Source organism: Cucurbita pepo, chromosome LG06, assembly GCF_002806865.2.
Source record: "Cucurbita pepo subsp. pepo cultivar mu-cu-16 chromosome LG06, ASM280686v2, whole genome shotgun sequence".
Lineage (NCBI taxonomy): Eukaryota > Viridiplantae > Streptophyta > Magnoliopsida > Cucurbitales > Cucurbitaceae > Cucurbita > Cucurbita pepo.
The window spans coordinates 10,256,678-10,267,222 of NC_036643.1; the positions used below are offsets into that span (position 1 = coordinate 10,256,678).

A 10,545-nucleotide genomic window follows, 5' to 3' on the forward strand; every position below is an offset into this window, starting at 1 on the left:
TACCAGTCATGTTTTACCAATCTTGAGGGGAAGCTCGAAAAGGAAAGCCCAAAAAGGAGAATATCGGCTAGCGGTGGGCTTGGGCCATTACAAATGATATAAGAGCCAGACGTCGGGCGATGTGCTAACGAGGAGGCTAAGCTTCGAAGGGGGTGGACACGAGGCGGTGTGCCAGCAAGAACGCTAGGCCCCGAAGAGGGGTGGATTGTGCGAGCTCACATCGATTGGGGAGGAGAACTAACATAAGTGTTTTATAAGGGGGTGGAAAACTCTCCCTACTAGACAAATTTTAAAAACTTTGAAGGGAAGCCGAAAGGGATGTGGAAACCTCTCCTTACCAGTCGTGTTTTAAAAACGTTGAGGAGAAACTCGAAAAGGAAAGCTCAAAGAGGAAAATATCGGTAAGCAATGGGCTTGGGCCATTACAAATGGTATAAGAGTTAAACACCGGACAATATGTCAACGAGAAGGTTAAGCCTGAAGGAGTGGACACGAGGCAATGTACCGGTAAAGACGTTAGACCTCGAACGAGAGGTGAATTGTAAAATTGTTGAGGGAAAGCCCGAGAGCAAAAGCTCAAATGGTTACAATATGCATCAATTATTGAAATTTTGAGATAAAAAATGAATACTTAGGAAAAGTACTCTGAATTGCGGAAAGTAAAGCAAACCCATTCTAAATTAGATCAGAAAAAGATAAATTTGTATTGAACGTCGCCATCTACTCAGAATTCAAGTGCTTAGTGGCAACCACTCAGCTGCACCATGCTCATCAATGTCACTACAAGATATGTTCTTCAATCTTTACTTCAAAGCAACCCTCATTTTCTCCTTTTTGGATCATATTGCGAAATGGGTTCTCTGTTTTCATCTTCCTTCTTCCTTCTACTTCTGCAATTTTTTCTGAATTTGACCCATTGTTCATCTCATGAAGCGTTAGAGTTCATATCCGCCATTGGAGACCCTGGAATGAAGAACCCAAATGTTAGAGTTGCATTTGAGGCATGGAATTTTTGTAATGAAGTTGGAGCTGAAGCTCCTCAAATGGGTAGCCCTCGATTGGCTGATTGTGCTGATTTGCGCGCCCCGCTTGCTTCTGGTATGCAATTCTTCTGAGCTATGTGCCTCACTAGGGTATGGTATGATATCGTCCACTCTGAGCATAAGCTCTCGTGGCTTTGCTTTGGGCTTCCGATAGTATCCCTTGATTATAAACTCTTGATCATTCTCTAAATTAGCCGAGGTGGGACTTTCATCCAACGAAAAATTGAGAAACGTGTTTGATTCTCTTATGAATTCCTGCATTCTGACAGTTCTTTGGCTTTATTTGTTAAATATGTAACTCTGTTGTTTATTTTCTACATTCTTGAGCAACTTGTTACCATTTTTTTGTGGATATGAATCTTGGGTATGTTAGTTAGAAATGGCAAAAATTGGACAATGTAGCTGTTTATACCAGGCGTTTTAAGTATGAGTGTTGAGGATTGTTGATGTGAGATTCCACGTTGGTTGGGGAGGAGAACGGAGCATTCTTTATAAGGGTGTGGAAACCTCTTCCTACCACATCCTAGTAGATGCGTTTTGAAAATCTTGAAGGGAAACTGGAAAGGGAAAGTTCAAGAGGACAATATCTGCTAGCGGTGGGCTTGGAGTGTTACAAATGGTATCAGAGCTAGACACTGGGCGATGTGTTAGCGAGGAGGATGAACCTTGGAGGGGGTGGACGCGAGGGGGTGTGCTAGCAAGGATGTTGGGTTCCAAAGGGGGTGGATTTGTGAGATCCCACATCGGTTGGGAAGGAGAATGAAACGTTCTTTATAAGGGTGTGGAAACCTCTCCCTATCAGATGTGTTTTAAAAACCTTGAAGGGAAAACTGAAAGGGAAAGCCTAAGAGGACAATATCTGCTAGTGGTGGATTTGGGCCGTTACAAATGGTATTAGAGCTAGACACCAGGTGATGTGTCAGCGAGGAGGCTAAGCCTCAAAGGGGGGTGGACACGAGGCGGTGTGCTAGCAAGAACACTAGACCCCGAAAGGGGGTGAATTGTGAGATCCCACATCGTTTGTGGAGGAGAACGAAACATTCTTTATAAGGGTGTGGAAAACTCTCCCTAGCATATGTGTTTTAAAAACCTTGAGAGGAAACCCGAAAGGGAAAGCCGAAGAGGACAATATTTGCTAGCGTTGGCTTGAGCCATTACAAATGGTATCAGAGTCAGACACTGGGCGATGCGCCAGCGAGGAGGCTGAATTCCGAAGGAGGTGGACGCGAGGCGGTGTGCCAGCAAGGACGCTGGGCCTCGAAAGGGGGTGGATCAGGGGATCCCACATCGATTGAAGAAGGGAACGAGTATTAGCGAGGACGCTAGGGCTTGAGGGGTGGATTGTGAGATCCCACATCAGGTGAGGAGGAGAACAAAACATTCTTTATAAGGGTGTGGAAACCTCTCTTTAGCAGACACGTTTTAAAAACCTTGAGAGGAAGTCCGAGAGGGAAAACCCAAAGAGGACAATATCTAGTAGCAGTGAGCTTGGGCCGTTGCAGTTCATCGGCTAATTAAGAGGATAATCATGAGTTTATAAGTAAGGAATAGAATAATATCATACCATTATGAGGTTCGTGATTCCTAACATTTAGAAGTAAATCACATGAACGAACGTTCAAAGTAGACAATTATATATATTGTAGAGATCCAAATCGATTCACTTTTTTATTTTAAATCAAACAAAAGTTATGATTATCAAGCTGTTGTGAATTTCTCTGAGATCTGTTGCTTTCTAAGAACATCAAAACTCAAGTCTTTGTTCTTGGTGTTTTAGCAGATAAACAAGATTGTTTTGGTCATGGAAGTGATAGCAACTGTATAGTACTCCACAAAGTAAACGAGTCAGATAACAAGCTTGGAGCTGGTGAAAAATTCCCATCAGAGCGTTTTAAGCCATACGTCGATCCAGATTTGTACGTCGTGGAGAAGGAACGCTATCTCAGTTCATTATGCGAGGTTCATGATTCATCGAATCCATGGAGTTTCTGGATGATTATGCTAAAAAATGGAAATTTTGACAAGAACTCGACTCTCTGCCCTGAAAATGGTAAGAAAGTTCGTAAAATTATAACCGATCGAACGTTCCCGTGTTTCGGGGAAGGTTGTATGAACCAGCCTCTTGTTTATCATAACTACTCGAGATTAGTGTCGTTCGACAAACGAATGGTTTCGTTAACGGGCGGTTTCTATGGAACTTATGAACTAGATGCTGATCTGAGTAATGGTATAGGGAAGAACTCTTACTTTTCAGTCTCTTGGCACAAGAATGTTAGTTCAGGGAGCTGGATTTTCTCGAACCGATTAACGACGTCTTCGAAATATCCTTGGCTTATGCTCTACCTTCGATCCGATGCCACCATGGGTTTCAACGGTGGATATCACTACGACGGTCGGGGCATTATGAGAAAGGTTCGTTATTCGTCCTCTATTGATCTATCTTGTGAGTTAATAAGTTTGACTTAGCAAAAGAAGTTATTAACTTAGAGCAATTTTAGATCACAATTTTAGATCAATTGTGCTATTGTGCTTTCTCTGCTATAAATACTCAGGAGATGTATGTTATTTTCACAACAACAAAAAAAAAAAGAATTGAAAAGCATAAGTGCTTAAAGTTCCCCTGTTCAAAAGCTCTCTCCCGTCTGTTAGTTGAACACTACTCTTTACAATGGTACGATATTGTCCACTTTGAGCATAAGCTCTCGTGGTTTTGCTTTGGGTCTCGTACCAATGGAGATAGTATTTCTTGATTATAAATGGTGGGACTTTCATCCAACACCTCCTCTCGAACAAAGTACGCCTCCCCTTAGTCGAGGCTCGACTCCTTTTCTTTTGGAGTCTTAGTCATGTTTTACTATGTCTTCGAGACTCACAATACTTCTGTTCGACATTTGAGGATTCTGTTGACATGGCTAAGTTTAGGGCATGACTATGATGTCATGTTAGTTGAACACGAGTCTCCACAATGGTATGATATTGTCCACTTTGAGCATAAGCTCTCGTGGCTTTGCTTTGGGCTTTCTCAAAAGGCCTCATATCGATGGAGATAGTATTCCTTGATTATGAACGGTGGGACTTTCATTCAACACCTCCTCTCGAACAAAGTACGCCCCCCCTAATCGAGTCTTAGTCATTTTTTACTATGCCTTCGAGGCTCACAATACTTTTGTTCGACATTTGAGGATTCTATTGACATGGCTAAGTTTAGAGCATGACTCTGATACCATGTTAATTGAACATGACTCTCCACAATGGTATGATATTGTCCACTTTGAGCATAAGCTCTCGTGGCTTTGCTTTGGGCTTCCTCAAAAGCCCTCATACCGATGGAGACAGTATTCCTTGATTATAAACGGTGGGACGTTCATCCAACACCCTCAAGTTGTTATTCCTTATTTGTTTCTACATATTTCGATCGTGGGTGATTTCCAACATATTTCGTGTTCGATTTCTGTTGTATAATTTTGAATTCAAAATTTCAGTTGCCCGAGTCGCCGAATTTCAAAGTGAGGTTAACGCTCGACGTTAGAAGTGGAGGCGGAAAAAATAGCCAATTCTATCTCATTGACATAGGAAGTTGTTGGAAGAACAATGGAGATGCTTGCAATGGCGACACTACGACCGACGTAACTCGATACAGTGAAATGATTATCAACCCGGAAACTACGAGCTGGTGCAGGCCGAGCAATCTCGTGTCGTGTCCACCTTATCATGTTCGAGCTTCGGGTGAGAAGATATATAGGAATGAGACATCAAGATTTCCATATTCAGCTTATCATTTGTACTGCAGCCCTGGAAATGGTATGCATTTGGAGAAACCATATGATATTTGTGATCCATATAGCAACCCACAGGCTCAAGAGTTGATACAAATTCTACCACATCCTGAATGGGGTGTACATGGCTATCCAACGAAGCAAGGAGATGGATGGATTGGAGATCCGAGAACTTGGGAGCTCGACGTTGGAGCTTTGTCGAACCGCTTATACTTCTACCAGGTAAATCTTCTTTTTTGGCTCGATATCGCTCGACGTTTTTTCTCGTTTTGATGAACTGCAAGTTACGTATGATTCTAAAATAAGAGTTCGAACTCATTGTTTAATGAGTATCTTGTTGAGGTTAAATTAAAAATTTAGTCTATGAACTTGCTGGTTTTGTCGATATAATCCGTCCCTAGCTGGAATATGTTCTCTTTAGACTTTCCATTTCGAGCTTTCCGTCAAGTTTTTTAAAATGGGTCTGCTGTGGAGAGGTTTTTACACCCTTATAAAGAATGTTTCGTTCCCCTCTCCAACCGATGTGGGATCTCACAATCTACCCATTCGGGTCCCAGTGTCCTCACTGACACTCGTACCCCTCGCCAATCGATGTGGGATCTCACAATCCACTCTTTTCTTTGAGGCCCAGTGTCCTTGCTGGCACTCGTTCCCCTCCTTTGAGGCCTATCGTCAANTCTCGTACCAATGGAGATAGTATTTCTTGATTATAAATGGTGGGACTTTCATCCAACACCTCCTCTCGAACAAAGTACGCCTCCCCTTAGTCGAGGCTCGACTCCTTTTCTTTTGGAGTCTTAGTCATGTTTTACTATGTCTTCGAGACTCACAATACTTCTGTTCGACATTTGAGGATTCTGTTGACATGGCTAAGTTTAGGGCATGACTATGATGTCATGTTAGTTGAACACGAGTCTCCACAATGGTATGATATTGTCCACTTTGAGCATAAGCTCTCGTGGCTTTGCTTTGGGCTTTCTCAAAAGGCCTCATATCGATGGAGATAGTATTCCTTGATTATGAACGGTGGGACTTTCATTCAACACCTCCTCTCGAACAAAGTACGCCCCCCCTAATCGAGTCTTAGTCATTTTTTACTATGCCTTCGAGGCTCACAATACTTTTGTTCGACATTTGAGGATTCTATTGACATGGCTAAGTTTAGAGCATGACTCTGATACCATGTTAATTGAACATGACTCTCCACAATGGTATGATATTGTCCACTTTGAGCATAAGCTCTCGTGGCTTTGCTTTGGGCTTCCTCAAAAGCCCTCATACCGATGGAGACAGTATTCCTTGATTATAAACGGTGGGACGTTCATCCAACACCCTCAAGTTGTTATTCCTTATTTGTTTCTACATATTTCGATCGTGGGTGATTTCCAACATATTTCGTGTTCGATTTCTGTTGTATAATTTTGAATTCAAAATTTCAGTTGCCCGAGTCGCCGAATTTCAAAGTGAGGTTAACGCTCGACGTTAGAAGTGGAGGCGGAAAAAATAGCCAATTCTATCTCATTGACATAGGAAGTTGTTGGAAGAACAATGGAGATGCTTGCAATGGCGACACTACGACCGACGTAACTCGATACAGTGAAATGATTATCAACCCGGAAACTACGAGCTGGTGCAGGCCGAGCAATCTCGTGTCGTGTCCACCTTATCATGTTCGAGCTTCGGGTGAGAAGATATATAGGAATGAGACATCAAGATTTCCATATTCAGCTTATCATTTGTACTGCAGCCCTGGAAATGGTATGCATTTGGAGAAACCATATGATATTTGTGATCCATATAGCAACCCACAGGCTCAAGAGTTGATACAAATTCTACCACATCCTGAATGGGGTGTACATGGCTATCCAACGAAGCAAGGAGATGGATGGATTGGAGATCCGAGAACTTGGGAGCTCGACGTTGGAGCTTTGTCGAACCGCTTATACTTCTACCAGGTAAATCTTCTTTTTTGGCTCGATATCGCTCGACGTTTTTTCTCGTTTTGATGAACTGCAAGTTACGTATGATTCTAAAATAAGAGTTCGAACTCATTGTTTAATGAGTATCTTGTTGAGGTTAAATTAAAAATTTAGTCTATGAACTTGCTGGTTTTGTCGATATAATCCGTCCCTAGCTGGAATATGTTCTCTTTAGACTTTCCATTTCGAGCTTTCCGTCAAGTTTTTTAAAATGGGTCTGCTGTGGAGAGGTTTTTACACCCTTATAAAGAATGTTTCGTTCCCCTCTCCAACCGATGTGGGATCTCACAATCTACCCATTCGGGTCCCAGTGTCCTCACTGACACTCGTACCCCTCGCCAATCGATGTGGGATCTCACAATCCACTCTTTTCTTTGAGGCCCAGTGTCCTTGCTGGCACTCGTTCCCCTCCTTTGAGGCCTATCGTCAATCTACCCATTCGGGTCCTAGTGTCCTCACTGACACTCGTACCCCTCGCCAATCGATGTGGGATCTCACAATCCACTCCTTTCTTTGAGGCCTAGTGTCCTTGCTGGCACTCGTTCCCCTCCTTTGAGGCCTATCGTCCTCGCTGGCACACCGCNTCAAAAGGCCTCATATCGATGGAGATAGTATTCCTTGATTATGAACGGTGGGACTTTCATTCAACACCTCCTCTCGAACAAAGTACGCCCCCCCTAATCGAGTCTTAGTCATTTTTTACTATGCCTTCGAGGCTCACAATACTTTTGTTCGACATTTGAGGATTCTATTGACATGGCTAAGTTTAGAGCATGACTCTGATACCATGTTAATTGAACATGACTCTCCACAATGGTATGATATTGTCCACTTTGAGCATAAGCTCTCGTGGCTTTGCTTTGGGCTTCCTCAAAAGCCCTCATACCGATGGAGACAGTATTCCTTGATTATAAACGGTGGGACGTTCATCCAACACCCTCAAGTTGTTATTCCTTATTTGTTTCTACATATTTCGATCGTGGGTGATTTCCAACATATTTCGTGTTCGATTTCTGTTGTATAATTTTGAATTCAAAATTTCAGTTGCCCGAGTCGCCGAATTTCAAAGTGAGGTTAACGCTCGACGTTAGAAGTGGAGGCGGAAAAAATAGCCAATTCTATCTCATTGACATAGGAAGTTGTTGGAAGAACAATGGAGATGCTTGCAATGGCGACACTACGACCGACGTAACTCGATACAGTGAAATGATTATCAACCCGGAAACTACGAGCTGGTGCAGGCCGAGCAATCTCGTGTCGTGTCCACCTTATCATGTTCGAGCTTCGGGTGAGAAGATATATAGGAATGAGACATCAAGATTTCCATATTCAGCTTATCATTTGTACTGCAGCCCTGGAAATGGTATGCATTTGGAGAAACCATATGATATTTGTGATCCATATAGCAACCCACAGGCTCAAGAGTTGATACAAATTCTACCACATCCTGAATGGGGTGTACATGGCTATCCAACGAAGCAAGGAGATGGATGGATTGGAGATCCGAGAACTTGGGAGCTCGACGTTGGAGCTTTGTCGAACCGCTTATACTTCTACCAGGTAAATCTTCTTTTTTGGCTCGATATCGCTCGACGTTTTTTCTCGTTTTGATGAACTGCAAGTTACGTATGATTCTAAAATAAGAGTTCGAACTCATTGTTTAATGAGTATCTTGTTGAGGTTAAATTAAAAATTTAGTCTATGAACTTGCTGGTTTTGTCGATATAATCCGTCCCTAGCTGGAATATGTTCTCTTTAGACTTTCCATTTCGAGCTTTCCGTCAAGTTTTTTAAAATGGGTCTGCTGTGGAGAGGTTTTTACACCCTTATAAAGAATGTTTCGTTCCCCTCTCCAACCGATGTGGGATCTCACAATCTACCCATTCGGGTCCCAGTGTCCTCACTGACACTCGTACCCCTCGCCAATCGATGTGGGATCTCACAATCCACTCTTTTCTTTGAGGCCCAGTGTCCTTGCTGGCACTCGTTCCCCTCCTTTGAGGCCTATCGTCAATCTACCCATTCGGGTCCTAGTGTCCTCACTGACACTCGTACCCCTCGCCAATCGATGTGGGATCTCACAATCCACTCCTTTCTTTGAGGCCTAGTGTCCTTGCTGGCACTCGTTCCCCTCCTTTGAGGCCTATCGTCCTCGCTGGCACACCGCTCAATGTCTGGCTCTGATATCATTTGTAATAGTCCAAGCCCATCGTTAGCAAATATTGTCATTTTTGGACTTTCCCTCTCGAGCTTCTCAGGTTTTTAAAATGTGGATATTGTCCTTTTTGAACTTTCCCTTTCGAGCTTCACTTGAAGGTTTTTAAAACGCGTTATCCTCTTTGAGCTTTCCTGTTCAGGCTTCCCCTCAAGGTTTTTAAAACGCGTTTACTCGGGAGAGGTTTCCACATCCTAATAAAAAATATTTCATTCCCCTCTCCAACTGACGTTGGATCTCACAATCCACCCTCTTTGGAGTCCAGCGAGGGCTTTCCTTTTCAGGCTTCCCCTCAAGGTTTTTAAAACACGTTTGCTAGGTAGAGGTTTCCACACCTTTATAAAAAATGTTTCATTCTCTTCTCCACTCGACGTGGGATCCCACAATCCACCCCCTTTAGGGTCTAGCGTTCTCATTGGCACTCGTTCCCTTCTCCAATCAACGTGGGACCTCACAATCCACCCCCTTCGGGGCCTAACGTCCTCACTGACACATCGCTTCATGTCTGGCTCTGATACCATTTGTAACAACCCAAGCCCACCGCTATCTGATATTGTCCTCTTTGAGTTTTTCCTTTCGAACTTCCCCTTATGATTTCTAAGAAGAGATTTCAACACTCTTATAAAAAATATTTCATTCGCCTCTCCAACCGACGTGAAATCTCACATCTATCGAACTAATGATATCTAGTATAGTATTTGAAAGCAAAAATTTATAGTTTATAAACGAAAAAAATAACTATCAATCAATCCCCATGTCAAATCTCAATGTTATTCATTACGATTCGACATGAACTTTGATGCTCATATGAAATTCGATTAGAAACCGAGTTCTTCTTGTCGATGTAGGATCCGGGAACGAAGCCAGCAAGGCGGATATGGACGTCGATCAATGTCGGTACAGAAATATATATCAGTGAAGGAGCAACAGCAGAGTGGAGTGTAAGTGATTTTGATGTTATTGTTCCACCAGATGCTAGGGATGCAAATCGCTGCTCTTCTTCTCTTCTAAAGTAACATATCTAATGTCATCTTCCCCCATTGATATCGTTTAAAACTACTTACCATTTTCGGAGCGGTTTGGTTTAAGATTTTATTTATAATGCCCGAGAATCAAATTGGTCTGTGAAATGTTATCAGAATTTTATATAAATAAAATATTTTAAGTTAAATTATTAAATTAGAAGAGAAAAATACTAAGTAAATCGAGAGGGGTAAATTGGTCATTTTGACCCCTTGTCTAATCTCGGGTTTGCATTAGCTCCAATTAGATGGTAAATGATGAAGGAAAAGAAAGAAAGAAAAGAAAGGAGAGAGAGAAAAAGGAAATGGGGTTTAGGGTTCTCGAGAGAGAGAGAGAGAGAGTTAGTGAGAAAGTCGAAATCCGCTCCAAACAGCCATTTGTAGTTGAAATATTGCCCTTGTCACAACCGCACTTTGATGGCAGCGGATTTGCGATTGTGCGACATTCACTTCCCAGAAATAAGTGAGTTAAGCCTATTCGTTCTTATGTCACTTACGACCAAGCGACGT

The 10,545-nt window shown here is 42.5% G+C and overlaps 1 protein-coding gene across 2 annotated transcripts; it reads left to right on the plus strand.

Annotated features, from left to right (window-relative positions):
- Positions 1-703: 703 nt before the first annotated feature.
- Positions 704-10,138, plus strand: LOC111797062. 2 transcript variants are annotated; one of them, XM_023679946.1, is made up of 4 exons: positions 704-1,098; positions 2,821-3,455; positions 4,526-5,041; positions 9,862-10,138. In XM_023679946.1, the coding sequence occupies exons 1-4, from the start codon at positions 765-767 to the stop codon at positions 10,027-10,029; spliced, it is 1,653 nt and encodes a 550-aa protein (XP_023535714.1). In that variant the 5' UTR covers positions 704-764; the 3' UTR covers positions 10,030-10,138. The 2 variants fall into 2 exon arrangements, with proteins under 2 accessions (XP_023535714.1, XP_023535715.1); XM_023679947.1 differs by having other exon boundaries at positions 706-1,098; positions 2,824-3,455.
- The last annotated feature ends 407 nt before the right edge of the window (positions 10,139-10,545 follow it).